The 20,189-nt window shown below is 41.8% G+C and overlaps 1 protein-coding gene across 4 annotated transcripts in view; it reads right to left on the bottom strand.

Annotated features, from left to right (window-relative positions):
- Corin (corin, serine peptidase) overlaps positions 1–20,189 on the bottom strand; it is a 197,664-nt gene that overhangs the window by 111,206 nt on the left and 66,269 nt on the right. For all 4 annotated transcript variants that reach the window (XM_087908967.1, XM_087908968.1, XM_087908966.1 and 1 more), the window contains one exon: positions 10,823–11,007. In XM_087908967.1, coding sequence (XP_087765093.1) covers positions 10,823–11,007 — 185 coding nt within the window. The remainder of the gene's footprint in view (positions 1–10,822; positions 11,008–20,189) is intronic.

Here is a 20,189-nt window from a genome sequence, read left to right as displayed (position 1 = left end):
AAATTAACTTGAAGTCGCATAAGAGACGTGTCATGTTTCAAAATTCTTTTAGGGAAACATAAGCAAACTATTTGGGAAGACTCGGCTGTGGAATATTGCTATCCTGCCTCAGGGCTTAGCTCGTTTTGTTTAAGTGTGTCGGGGATTTAGACACAAAATAAACACAGGATCAAGCTGTTGAAAAGGGAGACTTCAAGTTGCCTTCTGATTGCTAGGGTCACAGCCAGGAAGACGGCAATGTTGTTTGGTATAATGAAGTCTCGACTTCAGAAGAGACACACAGATTTTTTGACATGATTTTTAATCCTGTGCTAGTTTCACAGGGTGGTCCAGGGCTAAGAGTTCAAAGTCTATGATGTCTGAGTTCCTAGGCAACCACATCACTGTAGCCCAGCTCCAAGGACTGCTTAAGCTTCGTGGAGCTGTCCTCCCATGAGAAAGGGGAAAGAACGGAAAGTTTTTCACTTGGTGATCTAAAGGTGTGTTAGATAGGATTAAGTTGATCACCAACAAGGATATGAAGCTAAAGTAAAAATTAAAATTGATGAGAGTCTGAATCATTTAGGATATGAGGAGCAACATTTTTATTGGAGAGTTTTACTTGACCATGCGTCAAAGTGGCCTTAGAACTACACGGTACTTGTATCGAAAGAGGGCTTTGATTTGTTCCTGAAAATTCTCACACGCTATTGGAATCTGAATCGCAAATAAGATGTCTGACGTGGAGCAAAACATTGAACTAAGAGTAGATAGACGCTCTTGTCTCTAGACACAGATCATGAGAGTCTTCTTAAAGAAACACAGGGGTTAACCCACACTCTTGCCTCCCTGATTTCAGCCTCTGTCTGAGCAGCTGACTTGTCCAGGCACAAGCGAGGAGAGCCATCCTCCCATTTCAGTGTAGAAAACACCATGCTCCCTTAAGCAAAACAAATCTTGGTAGGGAACAGAATCCTTATCACAAACAATCTAAATAAGAGCACTGATTCCTGGGGGAACAGGCAGCTCCCAGGCTCAACAAGAAAGAGTTTTTATTTGCCCTGCTTTTTTTATGGCTGAGTATATGTACAGCAAAGGCAAAATGGGACTGTGGTTCCCCCAAAACAGCCATGGTCCAAGGTGAGCAGGTCTGTGGTCCAAGATCAAAAGGAGATATCAGGGGTGAGATGGTTTAAGAAAATAAGTTTCAATACAGAGCAAGATCAAATTCTAATCCCAGAAAAATTCATCTAGAAGTATCCTTCTGTGGTGGCTATTTTTGATTGTCAACTTGATTGCAACTGGAAGGAACTATAATCCAACAATGGAAGACACATTTGTGATCTGGATCTTGAGGCAAGAGGACAACATGCCTTTAATCCAGACCCTGATGCTGGAAGACACACCTTTAATCTGGACATCTTCTGCTGTCAGCCTGCTTAAGGGCAATGGAAGAAAGTAGGGTTTGTTCCTCGCCTGTTTGCCCACGCCTCGTCAGCTCATCCATTCCTTTTATGGGACTCCTGCAGACCAGCTGAGACTCCCAGCCTCGTGAGACTGAACAGCTACTAGATTCCTAACTTTCCATTCATTACTAGCCATTGTCAGACTGCAATTTGTAAGTCATTCCAATAAACATCCATTATATATATTTATATATTATATATTTATTAGTATATTAATATATTATATTATTATAGACATATTCTTATATATATATCAGGATAGAGTACATATAAATATATATATATATCAGAATTATGTACACATATTTATCAGAATACTAGTATGGACAAATGAAACAGACCAGCTGGAGCCTAGCATGTAAAAAGAAAGTATTAGGTATTAGAAGTATTATTAAAGTATTAGAAGACAGAGAAGTAATGAAAAGCAAGCTGTCTGCAGTGTTCGGCTGAAGAAGACTGTATTCACACTGAGTTCTACGTGACTGTTGTTCCCCCAGACTGCGTCATACAGCAGTCTGATGGAGGATCTGTGTTTGTCTGGACTGGTAGTCTCAGTGCTAAGTGAGAAAGGTGGATCTTACAATTTCTTCAGAAGAGGAATATGAACATTTCAAAGATCATTTTTGCTGCTGTGTGAAGAGTCAGAGTAGATCGGGCTGGCCTTAACCTCTTCCACGGGCTTCTCAAGAGCCTGGCTTATACAGTACAGGTGAGGAAGAGAAGCCTACAGCTAACAGTGGTTCTTCTTATTTTAGTCACGGGCCAAATCTTGTGAAGAACTTCCAAGCCACCTGTAGTGAGGCACGCTTACAATCCCAAGCACTCAGGAGGAGGCTCACGGAGCAGTTAAAGACCAGCCTGATCTATATTCCGACTCTCACCTAATCTACAGGAGCATAGGAAGGTAGCATGGGAGCCGATATAGGACAAGAAGGGCCGTTCAGCATGAACTAGGATGACCTGGTCCACGCCGTGGTTGTCAGGATAGTGACTGGTCACTGGTTGGTCCGCACATGTACTTTAACACAAAAACTCATGAAGTTTGCTGACTGCTTACATACATCAGAATGGGGAAAAAAGGAAATTCAAGAATAACCCAAGTTTGGGGCTAGGATGACTAGACAAACAGAGTTATTATTTGCCCAAATGGAAAAATCAGGCATGAGAGGAGAGACAAAGGCAGTATCAGGCTGGCTGGTACACATCTAAAAAGGCTTTTAGAGACTCACATGGGAAGAAAAAGAAGGGAGTATGTATGAAAGAGAGAGAGAGAATTATTGAGTGTGTGTGTATGTATTTTTCATGTATACATGTTTGCATATGAAAACACATGTATGCACATAGGTCGAGAATTCAGAAGGAAGGTGTAGTAGAGACCCACCTTTGAGCTTGATAAAACACAGTGTCTGCTCTATGTTCTACGGTACGCAAGCCGGGAACCAGGCTGGAGATTTAAATACATACAGACAAACACAGAGACAGAGACGGGGGACACGGGTCATCCTTCATACAAGAATGCCACGAATGCCCACTTTATTGTGCCCAGGGGCAGCTTATATAGGGCTCTGGCCACGCCCCAGCTCTCGGGATCTTTCATCATGGTCTCGTGCTCAGAGCAGCTGCAGGATGCTCAGAGCAGAGGAAAACAAGTTTACCAGAAATTCAGGGTCTGGTGGTCCGCAGTCCCTAACAGAGCTTGTTCGGGTATCAGCAGCATTAACAGCCATAATTATTCAGTCACCAGAAAGAGGTCTAAGGATGAAGCCTGCTTTCCACTGTTGAGAGGTGAGGGAAATAAAGAGAAAAGAACAAAGGAGAGAGAGCCTAAGCCGCGAGAGGAGGAGGGAGCTCTCTCTGGGAATCAAGAGCGGAGGTCAAAACCGAGAAGAGGGATTCGAAGGCAAAGGAGGAATGGACCGGGTATGGAGGCAACGTGGACAGAAGCCTTGGAGACGGTGATGGGGAGACTCTTCTTGGAAGCAAAGATGGAGACTGTGGGTCCAAACTTAGGGAAATGAGATAAAATAGGCTTCCGTTGTCTGCGCTTCTGTGACTGGAGCACATGAGAATTCCCAGGGAAAACAGAAAAGCCTTGAGAAAAAAAGAAAGGCTAAAACTGCGATCTTGCGGAATATCAACAATTACGGTATCAGTAGAGGCAAAGGACGGAGTCTAGCGTGTAGCCGGAGTGCGGGGAAGTGGGTCGTGTCAGAGAAGTGTTCTGGAAACTAAAGGTAAACAACACTGTAGCTGGAGAAACAGCAGGGACGGAAGCGTCCCCCACAGGATGTCGCCATTCTTCCTTTCTCCTCACATCTCCTCTAAGGAGTAGTATTCGAGGGCTATACCAAGTCCTCTCAGTTTCAAAGACTGTAGGAAGAAAATGTACTGCTCACTCTCAGACTAGCGGGCTGTGTACTGTTTGCGGTCCATTCCCATTGCCTACAGTGCCAGCTGCCCGTTACAGCGAACGGTTTAGTAATTTACTTCTTTTCTGCCCTGTTTTTCAGTCCAGGGTCTCTTGCTTAGTAGGCAAGGACTCTACCACCAATCCACATCAAAGTCCAATAAACTACTCCTTTGGCCATTTTCCTTCACTGAATAACTCCCATCCAACCCCCAACCTGCCCTAACCTATGTCTCTCTCAAATATGCCTTTTGAGGCCAACTCCTTGTTTGAGGTTGGAGTCTATGCTTAAGTATCTCTTGCTTCAGCAGCCTGTGAAATCATGAGAAAGGGGCATGTTTCTAACTATACTAGAGTATCTGACACCAAGAGTGTGACCTCTGAACTGCAACATTTGTATACGCAAAGTGCATTATGTCTTCCAAAGCTGTCTGAAACGCATTATCTCGGGAGTAAAATGGTTCCACAGTCAAACCTTGTTTCTTGTGGCATGAAACTGAGGGGTAGATGTTTGAAGGGCTTCGACCTTCGCAAGTCCCAACGGTTATAAAGCCATCTGAAGCTAAGTCAAAGCCCTACTAATACCTATGCATAGAAAAGTTGTTTAGGTAATCTCAAAACACAAATAATTTAAAGTTATAAAGGGAAAAAGATTTGAGGTTCTGGGAAAAAAAAAAAACGTTTTATCTAAAGCCGGTCATTGTATTGAAAAGTGCATGGCTAGTTTTTAATAGTTTCAGGGTACTGCCTATAATCACTGTCCAAACACTGATTCTAAGAATCTCAAAGAAATAGTATGGCGTAATCTCTCTGAAATGAACCTGCGATTCAATAGAAATTGAGAGTGTATGTTTTACCAAGATCCAGAAACTGCAATTAGGGAGTCTGATACCATGAAGTGGTTGCTATCAGCAACGAGAGCCAGGCAGAGTAAATACAATACTAGGAAAAGGAGGAAGAAAATGGAAGAATAAATATCTTAAGCTCTTTCCTGGCAGGGGAGCTCTTTAGACTCACAGAAAGCCCACTTAAAAACTACTTTCCATTTATGATTACAACCAAGGTAAAGTAAAGGATTAGTCGGAACACTTAGAATGATTGATGGGCCTTGAACTTTAGCCCCCTGGGGTTCTCTCAACTTGGCCATGGAAACACGCAGAAATGTTTATTTTTAAACCTCCTAAAAACGGTTCCCACAGCATTATCACTTTAGTATGTTATTTACTTTGCAGGGCCCAGAGATAGAAAGGATAAGACAATTGTGTGGCCTGTATGAGAGCAAATGTCTCAGGAATTATGAGTGATTTAAAGGCAGCCAAGAGGAGCCGAGTTCACAGAACCATGAATTCACAGAATCATGCCAAGGGAAAAGCAGTTATTACAGGTTGTAGGCTTTGGCTCAACGCAGTCTGGAAAGACACTGGAGAGTTCTGGTGAGAAAGGGCCTGCAGTGGAGGGGAGCATTCAAGGGTTACTAATGGACTCTCAGGATAGCGTGCTGTTTGGTGGGAGCCAAAGTGGGAGATTGGGGGTGGAGGGGTTGGATTTAAAATAATGCTTGGATGACCTCTCTCACCCCCAATTTCTTAATTTATAAAATGAAGATGAAAATACCTCAGGGACTTACTTGAAGCAAAAGGAGCTAACAGCCGTGAAAGCAGTTTAGTAAAGAGAATGAGGTACCAAATATAAAGGGGAAGGGGGTACCACTGTCATCGGGCCAAATATTTCACAAGTGAGGAGGCGGGGACCAGGATGGGAGTCAGTTTTTATTCGTGTCTAGGGCTAAGCAGGAACCCAACACTGGCACAGTTTCAGTCTGTTGCCTACATGAGAACACTTTCTCCCTTCCTCTTTGCCCAAAAGAACACCTTTTCTACTTAAATATTCATTACTCATCCACGGGATTGACTCCACACTGCCCTCCTGCCATTTGTCCCATGTCTCTGCAATGTCTGAATGTCAACATGCTTGCACGACTCGCTGGCGTTCTGTTTCTTTTTACATGTGTCTGTCATAGACTATGTTTGGGTCCCCTTGAAAGTCACGATGCGGACTTTGGTGGTGGTGCTGATACTAATGGTGGTGGTGGCAGTGGAGGTAGTGATGGGATTTAAGAGAGAACTTTTCAAAACATAAACTTCTGTCAGAGTTTCTCAAGTTCAACATCGCTAACATTTTGGATCACAGATCATTTTTAAATGGGGACTGTACTTTGTTTCTTGAGGGATGTTTAGCAGGGTGTCTGATCTCAACGATGGACTCAGTCATACAGCCTCTTTTCTACTGAAGTGTAACAACTGAAAATGTGAATATATATTAATGAACATTCCCATGGGAAAAATGGGAGCTGTTGAAAAATCTTCTATGGTTAAGAAATGCTTCATTGTGTGAATAAATAGTAATACTATGTTCACTATCGTCAACTGCATTTTTTCAGAGGCCATGGGGTGATATTCAGGATAGAACAGGCACTCAGTTTGCTCAATAAATAAAAATCAGGGGAAAAAGACTGTCTTAAAGTGCCCTTATAGAACACCCCCTATATGATTGTATTAAATAATAAATATTTTTTCTACTTGATATACAATATATTATTAGCATATAAACCCTTTTCAGTTGTTATATAGGTACAGTAGAAATCATATTCTTATACATACACAAAGATTATATATATCAATGATTTTTTATTTGGTATAAGCTTATTGGTCCACCAGGTACAAGGCAGAAAAAATTATTTAAAATTCTAGAAAAATATTTTATCAAACAGATGACGTGTGATGGAAAAAACTTTCAGGAAAAAAGTAACATTAAAAATAACTGCAACTAAGAACCCAAAACTCTGATTACTGTACTTAAGAAATTACTCTTCTATTGAACACATGGTTCTGATTATAATTGTTACAGCATCTTGCCCTCAAACCATCAATCTTTTCTAAGATTAGAAGTGGTGCAACATTTCCTGATGGTGGAGAACTGATATCCCCAATGACATCTCAGGGTGACTTACTGAAGAGTAGATACAGGTGTGTGTGTGTGTGTGTGTGTGTGTGTGTGTGTGTGTGTGTGTGTAATTTTAACTTTAAAAAACTGCTACTTTTTGATCAAAATATTTCCTCAGGTTCTGACCATCAGACCTCTGATGGATTCTTAATTTTATGTCAACTGTGATATTTTCAAAATTAACACGAATAAACACACTGTTTTTGTCCAGCCAGGAACAAATGGAGCTAGTGAGGAAGGCTTGAAGAACCCTTCCAGACCCACCCCCTCCCTTCTGAGAACATATTGCAACATCTTTGCCGGCTTGGGGGAGTGGGAATCGGGAATTAACAGCACACTAAAACAATGTGTTCAAAAGAAATGAGATAGATTTCTACTTCTGGACAGTGTAACAAATTGTGAGCGGTCAGGGTCTCCATCAGGAACAAACAGAAAAAGCAGATAAAACACGAAAAAATTCTGTTTAAAAGCAACTGAGAGAAGGAAATAATTAGGTCATGAGCAGCCAAGATCCCTGAGAGAGGTATCTACAGAGCTAAGATCCACCTTCTGACAAAGGACAGGGAACTTGAAGGAGAGCGGGAGGGGTATATGGGAGGATTCGAAGAGTAGAAAGAGAAAGGAGAAATGCAATTAAAATGTAATCTAAAAAAATAAATAAGAAAAAATCCACGTTCTTTTCATAAGCCTCACACCCTATGCCAGTTCTTGCCATGCTTCTACAACTGAGAGTCTGGGCACGGAGCCCCTGTAAGGAGTCCCAGAAGCCATAGAGTTTTCCAACCCTACAGGAGTGAAGTGGCTGGGTAGCAAGGAAAGACATACAGAAGGGGATCCTGATACCTAAAAGGAAGGCTCCTTATGGCACTTATCACAAAAACAAGAGTCTAGGGGCTGGAGAGATGGCTCAGAGGTTAAGAGCACTTGCTGCTCTTCCGGAGGTCCTGAGTTCAATTCCCAGCAACCACATGGTGGCTCGCAGCCATCCGAAATGAGATCTGGTACCTTCTTCTGGTGTGCAGGCATACATGGAATGTTGTATACATAACAAATAAATAAATCTTAAAAAAAAGCAAGAGTCTAAAGAACCAAGCAGAAATATTCTCAAAGTAGGTAGAAATTACAGCAACTATGCTATTCTGAGAATAAAAGTAACTGAACTCAGACCTATCCTGGGACCTGAGGAACACAGCCACTCCCTGAGTTTCAAGCTTAGATCCCTGGAGGAATGCATCTCAGGACAGACACAAGACAGAGTTACATGAAGTCTTACAAAAAATGGAACAAAGTCATCTCAGATTCCTGTTAAGTGATCTCGGTCCACTCGATGTTCCTCTGCTTCAAGAAAGGATTTGTGGCTCCACCCATGAGCTAACAGCCCTTAGCTTTCAAGACACTGAGACCATTAGTTCACCCACGGATTTCTGCAGAGAGGTGCCCTACTCAAGGGCATGCTCTTCCCTTCCCAGGAGGTACAACGTCAATGGTTGATAGAGGTAAAAACTGAAAGACTTGACCATTAGGGCGGAACATGGGCCATTTCTGACTGAGACCAAATAGTTTATAAGGTGCCCTTGCGTATGGCTGAGACTTTGACGGGACTTAATCCTATTCTAAGCCTTTCCTTCCACCAAAGCTGATTTCTTCCCTCTCTGCAACAAACGACCTGAAGTCTAATAAGTAAGCATATCTCAGACGTCCCCTTAGTGACTGTTTCCAGAGAACCCAACTTGTCACCAGACAAAACCCCAGCATTAAGTAGGGAGGTAGGTATGAGGTCTCACCCCTGGATAAAGAGTTATTGGCAATAGAGAGGTACTGGAGGTAGTGTCCGTTTTCTTTAAGGATCTAGCACTTTGTAGGCTGACCACATTCCAATGGATGGCCACACACCCAAGAGCACATGGGCATCAGAAATCAGACTCAGTAGATTATTTTTTAAATGAAGACACAAAGTTGGATGGGTGGGAAACAAGCGGATCTCAGAGGAGTTGAAACAGGAGGAGTGAATAAGATCAAAGTACATCATATGAAAATTTCAAATAATTAACAAAAATAATAAAGGGAAAACTCTGCTTCTGTTCTATGTACAGAAAAGAGAAGCATACATGTTGGAAATGTGGAAGCACAGTCAGAGATACTGGCAATACATCTGCCCAGTAAATACTAACTGTATTACTAGTTTTGCTCCACTACAAAAATCTCAAAATGCCTGAAGTAAACAGTCTAAATGGAGGAGAGATTTGTTTCACCTCAGAGTTTCAGATTTTGGTCCAGGGTCACCCACATCACTTTGGGACTAATAAGAGGTAAAAATATAATGGTAAAGGCCCATGGTAGATGAGGCTTCAACTCCTCATGTTGACTGGGAAAAAAAGAAAGGAAGGAAGGAAAAAAGGAAGGAAGGAAAGGGCCAGAGTCTCAATACCCACTTCAGAGGCTAGATGCCAGACACCCAACTTCATACTACTGTGCTCTACCTCCTAAAGGTTCCAGAGACTCTCAACAGTGCTACAGGCCAGTAGATAGGCCTTTAGCAAATGAGTCTTTGTGAAACATTTCAGATCAAAACCATAATGAGGTATGTCCATGCTACATATGAAGCTGTAAATTAATGAGTCCATTGGGACATGGACAAATATTTGTACCACAGAATGGATAGTGAAAAAGTTAAACATTTTTAAAAATATGATCACATTTCTCCTGGAAAAACAACTTAAAATCACCATGAGATGCCTTAAGGCTCTCGCCAAAAATGTAAAAATGCAAGAGGCAAAAAATGCCAATGTCAGTAGTAAATAGAAACAAGCTGACCTTTTACACATAGATGCCAGGAGTATAAGTCCATACTGGTGTGGGAAGCCCCTCTGTATGCTGTGAATATGTTTTATTACCTTTGATTAATAAAGAGGCTGACTTGGCCAATAGCCAGATAGAATAGAGCCAGGCAGGACATAAGAGCAAAGATAAAGAGAAAAGGAAGGTGGAGTCAGGACAATGCCAGCAGCCATTGCAGGGGGAGTAAGATACCAGAGTATTACCAGTAAGTCAGGGGCACATGGCAATATACAATTATTAGAAATGGAAGAGCTAGTCAGTAAGAAGCCTGAGCCATAAGCCAAACAATTATAATTAATATTAAACCTCTGAATGGTTATTTCATATGTGCTTGTGGGGACTGGTGGGCGGGAGAAAAAGCAGTCCAGCGGGACCAGATGGGACAGAGAAAATACCTCCAGCTACAGCTATACCATACAACTAGTTTAGAGAACTATTTTGACTGAACAAACCCACAACTATGTTTAACCAAAGACATGTGCAAAAATAGTAACAGTATTGCTCTTCATCATAACTGAAATTGCCCGTAGCCCAAATGTCCACCATTACCAGACTAGAGAAATACATTGTTGTATAATGGAGTATTGGGTGCACTGCATGCAGTGAGAAGGAAGGAACTTACAATAAACACAATGCATTGCTTAAGCATAATGTTACATATTAGGGCAGTGAGAAGGAATGGGACCTGCCATAATTGCAGTGCATTTCTCAATTATTAGAGCACTGCATGCGGTGAGAAGGAATGGAACCTGTAGTAAACACACTGTGTTGCTCAAGCATAATGTTGAGCAAATGCAGCAAGACACAAAACTATCATGCATTTTTAAATTATAGATAGATAGATAGATAGATAGATAGATAGATAGATAGATAGATATAATTATCTTAGTGACATGAAGTTCTGTAATAAGCAAAGCTAGTCAGGTGATGGGAATCCAGATAGAGATTCCTTTTGCAAATTAAGAGGGTTACTGGGCGCACTTTTAGGTGTTTTTAGTACCTTGTTTCTTAACCTTAATAAGTCTTCTCATTTTTTTAAAGCACACCAAACTGCAGACCTCTTTATGCCGCTATTTCTGAGCAGGTAGTATATCTAAATAAAACTTTCCAAGGAACCACAGGCACTTACATTGCTTTCCATGTTCCTGTTGCGGTGAGAAGCAGATCCGGCTGACACTGCTGTTGCTCTCGGTGTGGTCTCTAAACTGAGAGCATCTGAGGGAATCGGGCCAGGAGGAGTTCACCATCCCCAGGACAGATTCACACCCTTCTTGTGCAGCCTCACAGAAAGATCTACAGGGAAGGAGGCCACGCCTAAAACAGAGAGAAGCGGGGAGTTAATATCGGATAGACCAGGTCCCAAGACTATAATAATAAAACGAAAGCTAGCCAGCAGCAAGTTAATGTGGACTATTAGCTTACATTTCTTATCTACAGTCAGCAACTTAAACTTCCATATTCAGTCCCAGGACAGTTTCAGCCGTCCAATTACACGGTTTCTGAAGAGAAGAAGCTCCTTTCGCAGCACATAATGCGGCGTTTCCCCAAAATGATTGTTCTTAAGCTTCTAGTGTTAAAATGTACTGGTCAACAAAATTGAAAAAAGGAGGCTCCCCCAATTTGAAAGATCAAAAGTAGGTCAAAAGGTATATTACTCTCTATTTTATCTTTCCTTTGAGAAATCCAAACTATCTCTTAGTGGCAAATAAAGAAAACTGTTCTTTTTTCCTCCCTGGCTTTCATGGAAACTCATATAGACAAGTTGCAACTCAGAAAATCTTGTGTACTAAATAACAACAACAACAAAAAACCTTACCAGTCTTCTATTTTGTATTCTGTCAAGTAAAAGATGTGAGCCAGTGTCTGTTAAAGGTCAAAGCAATGACGCCTCAAAAGCTTGTCCTCATCCTCTTTGCCTGCAACCAAACCCTCCAAGACCCCAGCTTTGCTCAGGGATGTCAACTTAAGTGCTAACAGTGGTCTGGCTTTCTCTCGGAGCCAAGTGGCCTTCTCAGGCTCACAGCTGTTGGTCTGTATCTTTCATCCTTGTCATTCTCTCTGCCAAAGACATGTCAAAGGACTTAAAGGAAACTGATAAAGAAGTAGAAACTTAGTGAATCCCATCAAAACAACTACTTCAAATCTTGATATCACAGAATCATACAGCGTTTGAACACTGTGATAAACATTTCCTGGGAAGCACAGACCAATGAAGATTCTGAGACAGAGTCAAATGTCACACACTTGTTACTACTGACTTCCCGATGGCAGAGGTAAGAAGAGAAAGCATGTGTGTGAGCTTCCAGGTCTTGATCTATACACCATATAACAATGTCTATTCTCATATGATAACTGGACTTTACATACTCCTTGATCAGACAAGCTTGGATAGCATACCCCATTTGTCCCATAGTCTACAGAAACACGATGGGATCTACCACCCAGGGATTACACTGGATCTAACATGGTCTATGAAAGCCCTGAAGGAGAGATTTTGTTACATCTAAGAAGTGGAGGAGTTCTCAAGATTTACATTGTGTGGTCATACTCAGTGAGCTGCCCATGCTACTGATCCTAGATTTCTCATTTTCTGCCCTTACTTTGAGACAAGATCTCACTAAGTTGCCCATGCTGGCCTTGAACTCATTCCATAGCCCAAACAGACCTTAAATTTGTGATCATCCTGCATCAACCTGCCACGCTGCTGGTATTACATGCCTTCACCAGAAAGCATCCTTCAACAATAACATTCTAATTAAAAAAAATACTTTTTGATTTTTAAAAAGCCATACTAAAATTACATTTTAAAATAATCTACTTAGGTCAATATGCAACCAAATTTGATGGTGAAGGTATAGGAAGAGAAGTTTTGCATTTGAACAAGTTACATTGAGAACATGGATTGGTCCTGATAACCATTCAGGAACATAGTAGTGTGTTAGTGCTTCTATTGCTGTGACACAACACATAACCATAGCACATAACCATCCCTGAGCATTTAATTTGGGGCTTATGATTATGAAGAGTTAGAACCCGTGATGGGAGAACAGAGGCATGGTAGCAGGAACAGCTGAGAGCTCACATCATAGATCCATAAGTAGAAGGCAGAGAGAAGTAACTGGAAAGGGTGAGGGCTTCTGAAACCTCAAAGCCTGCCCCCAAGTAACAGAGCTCCTTCAGCACCCACCTCCACCCTTCCCAAAGAGCTCCATCAACTGGACCAATATTAAGACTAAGTATTTAAACGTATGAGCGTATTGCAGCCATTTTCGCTCAAACCACAATTAGATATTTGTAGAACAAACTAAGAGTAGACGAGTCTCCCCAGTGGTTGTGAGAACTTCTTCCATTCTGAGGCCTCTTATTCTTCACCTTGTGTGTTTTTTCGCAGCCTCTCCCAGGGCAACAGTGATGAAGAGGTTTCACACAAGAACCCAGTAGCCCTTTGTCACGTCCTGAAGTTAAGTCTTTAACTCGGAAACCAGCCCATCATCATGGACCCTGACGCTCTACTATGCTCATTTTCCTAAGTCCCCCACCCCAGACCCTCCCCTGGATCCTCTGCTACTGTCTGACCTTAAGACAACAGTTCGTTCATGCTGAGACTCAGTTTCCCTATTTAAAAAATGAGGGATTTGCAGGAGCTCGAGTTTGGGCTAGCTCCCATAATTCTTTTATTATGAAGACTTTGTAAATTTAAATTCATTCTTTAGAGCATGTTTCTCAGAGGAGCAATGAGGCCTTGATAACCCCGTCATTCTTGCTGAACTGCAAGAAGTAATGGACATTCTTCTCAAGGTTTGTGCTGGGGAGATATAATACTAAATATAATACTAAAATACCATCAGACCGTCTGTTCTAATATTAGTGCCTAGGGAAACTGTCTAGAGTGTTTCCAAATAGGTCTCCTAAAAGGCGTAACTGACGGAAACCCATGAGTTTTACATCGCTTGGCTGGGATATGTGAGCTAGGGTGGAGCATGAACAACTAGGAGCCCTTGCAAACGGTGAGCAAATGAGGAGCCATCTATTCCTGCTTAGCCTGGACTTTGGCTGCCTGCAAGGGGTGGATGTGTTTTGCTTTTCATTACAGGGGCAGGGTGGTGAGACAGCCTACACTATTTTGGAATATAAGTATCTATATCCAAGCAACAACGCGTTGGCAACTGGAAAACAGTGCTCAACACAAGGGAAGGTCCACTTGGGCTATCAGAATGACTATTTTAGAAAGGGTGATTGCTCTTAATTGATGTGTGAAGTACATTCGGTGTGCTGCAAAAAGGTCTCCAACGCATTTCCACCCAAGTGAACGCGGAGAGTTCTGAGGTACCTCTACAGCTACTCATTGACACCCAAGTGAACGTGGAGAGTTCTGATGTACCTCTACAGCCGCTCATTGACACATTTGATGGGTTTGGAAATAAGCTATCCCAGAGTAATAATAAGGAATTACAGTACATTCACTAGGAAGGATGTTTTTAAATAATTAATCTACCAAGAATATTTTTTATTTTATCTATAACTTTATTACTAAATTTATTTCCAAGAAATTTTATTATGATATATCTAAAAATATATAGATGTTTATCTAGAAAATTTTTATAATAGTCATAAATGTAAATTTACTGAATAGGCAAGAGCTGCAAAATAAACTGAGGGCCACTAGGCTTTTTTAAGCATTATAAATCATGCTTTTCTTTTTGAAAACATTTTCTTTTCAATTTGAGCTACTGTTTAGCAATACTTATAAAAATTCTTTGAGACCTTCACATAACCACCATTATGCAATATCTTTGGATCAAGTTCATCCCTTATTTCTCCCTGCTGCCTTCCAGATCCACCATCACCTCCTAACCCCCAGTTTTGTGTCCTTTTGTTTTTAATAAGCTACTGAGTCCAATCTGTGCTCCCCATATACTGCTGAATTCAGAGCCGTCCACTAGAGTGTGCTTGATCCACCGCAGACCATACACAAAAGACATCAGCTGTTCACAGGTCCTCGGAGGTGAGATCTCAAGAATCTCCTTCTCGCTCTACAATAGATGGTTGGCTGGCCTGGTCCTGGGCAGGTGGCCACAGCTGCTGTGGGAATGATGATTACAGAGATCACACCAAGTCCAGAAGACCCTGTTTTGCTTTGGTCCTCTCTGACCTCTGACTTCTCTCACTCTTTCTCTCCGTTTTTTACAGGATGGTCCTTGAGCCTTGGCTGGGGTGGGGGAGCTGTGCTAACAGACGGTCCACTTGTGGCTGAGCCGGCCACCAACACTTCTCCTCTGCTCTGCATGCTGACCAGCCACCATCTGCCTTAGCCACCATCAACTGCTCGAAGAAACGTCTCTGACGACATCTAAGAGCCGCACTAATTGATGGGTCTGGAGATTCAAAGCTAGAGAGCAGTTTGCTAACTCATCCACTGGAGAGAATAATAATAGTAGGCTCAACCCCTAGGGTCTATGAGATTTACAATTGGAGTCATAGTTACCCCCATAGCATTCTTGCCACTATTGCGCTCGGTCTATCTTACCACACTGCTCACTGCTGCAGTTCACACAGTTCAGATGGGGAAGTTCCTGCTTATGCCCTCCCTCCCCCCACCAGGTGCTATGTAGGTGCTTTCCCTTGGGTTCTCCCCCAAAACAATCATTTCATATAACTATATTTAGGGGGAAAAAAACCAAGAAATTAACAGTAGTCCAATGCCTTTTGGGACAAATGTCCTCTCTAAATGCTGTCAAATATCCCCATTCAGAATCTCATAGTGCAGTTGTCAGGTTCTATTTTTGATGAGCAAGGCTTAAAATATATTAGGAGAACTCCAGGCTTAAAAGTCTTTTTTATGGGTGTTGGGAGGATGATTTGCAGTGGAGAGAACTTAAAGCATGATCCATGATCTCTGCCTTCTACTGCTCCTGCCAGTGAGAGCCCTCTCCTGACTATGTGCTGGCCTATGGACTTACTCCAGCCATAGAAACTAGCAGGATGCCATCTGAATGCTGAGCTACATAGGATTGTGAGTTCTACCTTATTCACACCCCACCACTTTCTTGCTGGCTTTTACAAAGCAAGTCGCCATACATATTAGGTAAACTACATGGTTGGCCTTGAGGTGCTACAAGCTGCAACACTTCATAGTAATTACTCATGAGAAATTTATCAGAGCCAGGGCCTTTGGTAAATATTAAGCCAAAATTCAAGGAGTTTGGGGATTATTGCTTTGTGAATACATTGGCTGTTTTTGCTATAGATTTTCACTGCAGCTGACTCCCTTTCTGTTATGTATTTGGGAATTAATTCCCACAGCTCAGAACTTTTTCCTATGCTTTTGGGGTTCACTGATCACATTCCCCTAGCTACATGTGAAAACAGTTTCCCACTGCCAGACCTTCGTTCCTTTCTTTTAGGTAAAAGCAGAGATCTGCCTTCCTGCAATTATCTATCAGCAGGCGTTTGGTCAGTATTTAGGGTGCAGGCAAGAGCATTACATTTAAGATATACACAGATATCCAAGGACACAGAATTGCTACTTGCTCATAGCTGCTGAATCATAGCTACTCAGATAGCCAGAAGAATACGCATGCCCTGGTTTTACCTCGTTTAAAAGATTCCTAACTCCTTACTCTCACTTTCACCTCAGTTTACTGATGATTTTAGTTCAGGAAATTTAATGCTTGTGTTTTACTCTCAAGGACAGCAGAAGAGATAATTAACTGCAACCCAGAAAAAGACCTCCTTCCTGCTGATGTCATAGACCCACAATGCCCATGATCAGAACGACTGATATCAGCATAGCCTGGAACTGATAATTTGGAGGCCTGGGTCTCCTCTTTGTTTCTACTTCTTAGAGCAATATGTGTAAACTCTGAACCTGAAGACCTGTAGAATTTGCAGTGTCTGTTGAATGAGCCATTAGTTTCAGATCAGAAGCCATAAGCTTCCTCCTGACTGTTTACGTAGGTTGCCATCTCCGCATGCTGGGAGAAAAAACGCTGCACACTGACTTTAAAACACAATCCGAGGGTTATTTATAATTTTACTGAAAATAAACCTTTTAGTTCTTTATCTACCACCTAGCAATGCAGCATAGCACACTAGCCTTCCCTTCTAGACTTCTCTAATGATTTAATTCCTTTCTTAACTAACTTTCTCCATTAAGGAGTTCACCAGACATGCACTAGCCATTCCCACCTTTGAATTGGCAGCCAAGGCTCGCTCTCTCTCTCTCTCTCTCTCTCTCTCTCTCTCTCTCTCTCTCTCTGTATGTGTGTGTGTGTGTGTGTGTGTGTATGTATGTATTTATGTGTAGGGCTGGAGAATTGGTCATTATAAGGGTATATATGACTGGGAACATTTGTAACAGGAGGAATAGGGAATGAGAAAAAGAAGAAAGAAACATGGTTAGGAAGAAGGTATTATGAGTAGTTTTCTTAGCCCTAAGATTTTAGTTCCTTTTGCTTATTTATGGTACCTTTAATTGAAGCCTGAGAGGGATTCTTATGAGCTGGACTCTTAAGGACCCCATTATTGAGGGTGACCCATTGTCCAACAGACCTTGAGAAAATGAATCTCTTCCAATAATTCATGAACTCAGAAATAAATTCTTCCCCATTCAAGCCTTCAGATAAGACCTCAGCTCTAGCCAACACCTTAATACACACTAAGTCTGTGGAGTAGAAGAGTCAGCTAAGTGACCCTGGGCTTCAGTTGCACTAGGCATGGAGATGAAGAAGTGTACAAGAGAAGGCTTGCCTTTGCCATTGTCTCCCATTAGAAAGGAGATAATGGAAGGAGCCAGAGCATCCCTTACTCACTTTAGTCTGGACCTCTAACAACCAGGACTGTGATTATCTTGTCTCTATTTGTAATTATTATGATTCCAGTAGGGAAACAATGATCCACTGAAGTTGGGGCACTGCATGGTGTTCAGTGTAAGGACCACCGACAAAGGCAGGGTTTTCTAGTACCAGCAAGAGTTAGTGTGATGGTCTGGGGCCAGGAGCAATTGACATCTAAATTTTAAAAGAAAAAGGGGTAGTATCTGGAACTTAAGGAGAACCATCAAGGGAAGGCCACTGCACAGTCTGGAATACTTAGCTAGCAACAGGATCAGTGTTGGAAGGAGACTGCTTGTTTGTCCCAGCTGCCCTGAACTGAAATAATCACACAGAAACTGTATTAACTAAATCACTGCTTGGCCCATTAGCGCTAGCTTCTTATTGGCTAACTCTTGTATTAATTTAACCAATTTCTATTAATCTGTGTATCTCCACATGGCTGTTTCTTACCAGGCAAGTTTCCCAGCGTCTGTCTCAGCTGAGGTTCCATGGCTTCTCTCTCACTCTACCCTTCCTCTGCTTAGTTTTCCCTACCTACCTAAGTTCTGTTCTATCCCATCAGACCAAGCCACTTTCTTTATTCATTAACCAATGAAAACAACACATAGATAGAAGGACCTCCCACACCAGATCAGAGTCTGTTTTCTTTGGACAATGACCTATACATTTTTAATATGATTATTTTAATTCCAATTTTCCCTGTGTACCCAAAGATGACACCATAAGGTCTCTAAGATAGAGTTAAAGTCCTTAGTAAGATAAATTAGCAATGTGCACATTCTTTTTAGAGAACAATACCATAAGATTATGGCAACTTAATACATTTAATGAATTCGCCAAAGAATGGCCTAACTCCTATTAGACAATTAGAATTTACCACAATGCCAGGGCTGCATGTGCATAGGCGACTGTCACAGGTTGTGCCGTGACATAACACTGCCACACAGGAAGGCTCCGAAAACTATATTCTAAGCCAATGTGTTACTTTTCAACTGAAACGTTATTAGGAAAGTCCACCTCAAAAACAGCTTGAAAGCACCAGGTATATGAACAGTTAAGATTGCTCTTTAAAGGTTTTGTAGTTTTGTAAAACAAGAAGTTTGGTTTTTCAAAAAACACTCCAATATACCATTGGGCACATCTTGACTACTTCCTGGAGGCATCTCAGGCTCAGTTTATAGTATGATGACTTCCAAACAGGAAAATCCTATTATCTGTTCATCAGTATGTCAAAGTGAGGCTGACATATAAAAGCTCTACAGAATTGATGCATACAACTTGATGAGTTTGCAAATTAAGTACCTGCGACGCCTTCACGATCATCAAAGCCCATAAACTCAACCATTTCCCAAATGTCTCCTTCCTCCTGCTTTCTATACAAAAGCTAATAGGCTTCTTATGTAGAAAACACTTAACATATGATGAAAACAAGAGCATCACCAGGTAGCCATGAGAGGACAAAAGAAAACCTGTGGTGTTCAGAAAAGACTTCACTATGGCCTGGACTTGGAGTCCGTGGGCTCAATGTGAGAGGAAAGCTCGAGGCAAAAAGAACAGCATGTGCACACAAAGGCTGCTCAAAAGAGGTTTGCATTTATGGAAAAATGGAAAGGAAGGTCAGGGAAGATAGGCTGGGTCTGTGATACCTGAGAGGCAAGAAGAGCTTCAAAAGCTATGTCATGAAGTTCAGCTTGACATCTAAGCCTCAAAGAAAGCCCAGAGATGACAGTGTCTGGGTAACGGCGCTATATAGTTTGTTCTTAAATGATCTCGTGGGTAGTTAAAGGATCAGCAGTTAAAAGCCAGGAGTAAGAAAGGGGGAGGGGACAATAAAAATCTGGCATCTCCATTGACAATGGCACTGGGTCTTGTTTCGTCTGCATGGACTGGCTTTTTGGGATCCTGGCCTGTTTGGATGCTCACCTTCCTGGACCTGGAGGGAGGGGGAAGGAACTTGGATTTCCCACAGGGCAGGAAACCCTGACTGCTCTGGGGAATGGTGAGGGAGGAGGAGAGGGAGTGGGGGGAGTGGGGGGAGCGGGAGGGTATTGGGAGGAGGGGAGGAAGTGGAAAGAGTGTTTTCGGATACTTGAATAAACAAGTCTAACGGAAAAAAAAATCTGGCATCTCTAAACACAGAATCAAGTTTATATCAGCCCAGAAATTCATGTACTCCATCAATAATAGGAACCGCAGTTTAGGAAGAATTTATCTGCCCAGTGGTGTAGATCATGCATGAATACTTTCTGTAAGTCATAGGAAAGAAGGAGACACAATCAGAACTGTCAGTAACTTTAGGGTTAGTTTAAGCAAGGATTGCTCAGAAAGGTTCTTACTCTTTCTTAAATTTGTATAATTTTATATGACTAGAAATTCTTACACTTAAAAATTAGTTATCGTCCAGGCTATGGAAATGGCTCAGTTAGTAAAGTGCTTACCACATAAGCACAGAAACCTGAATTCAATTCTTAGAACTTGTGTGTGTGGTTTTTTTTAAATAAAGTGGGCATGGTGCCCACATGCTTGTAATCCCAGCACTGGGGAGTGAAAGCAAGAAGATGCCTAGAGCTCACTGACTGGCCAGCCTGCCTACTCTACAAGCTAATGACAGACACTGTTTCAGGGAACAAGGCATCTAGTTCCTAAGGAATGACACTGAGA

Source organism: Myodes glareolus, chromosome 8 (assembly GCF_982192425.1).
Source record: "Myodes glareolus chromosome 8, mMyoGla1.1, whole genome shotgun sequence".
Classification (NCBI taxonomy): Eukaryota; Metazoa; Chordata; class Mammalia; order Rodentia; family Cricetidae; genus Myodes; species Myodes glareolus.
Note: the sequence above shows the minus strand (reverse complement) of the source record. Positions and strands in the feature narration are given on the sequence as shown.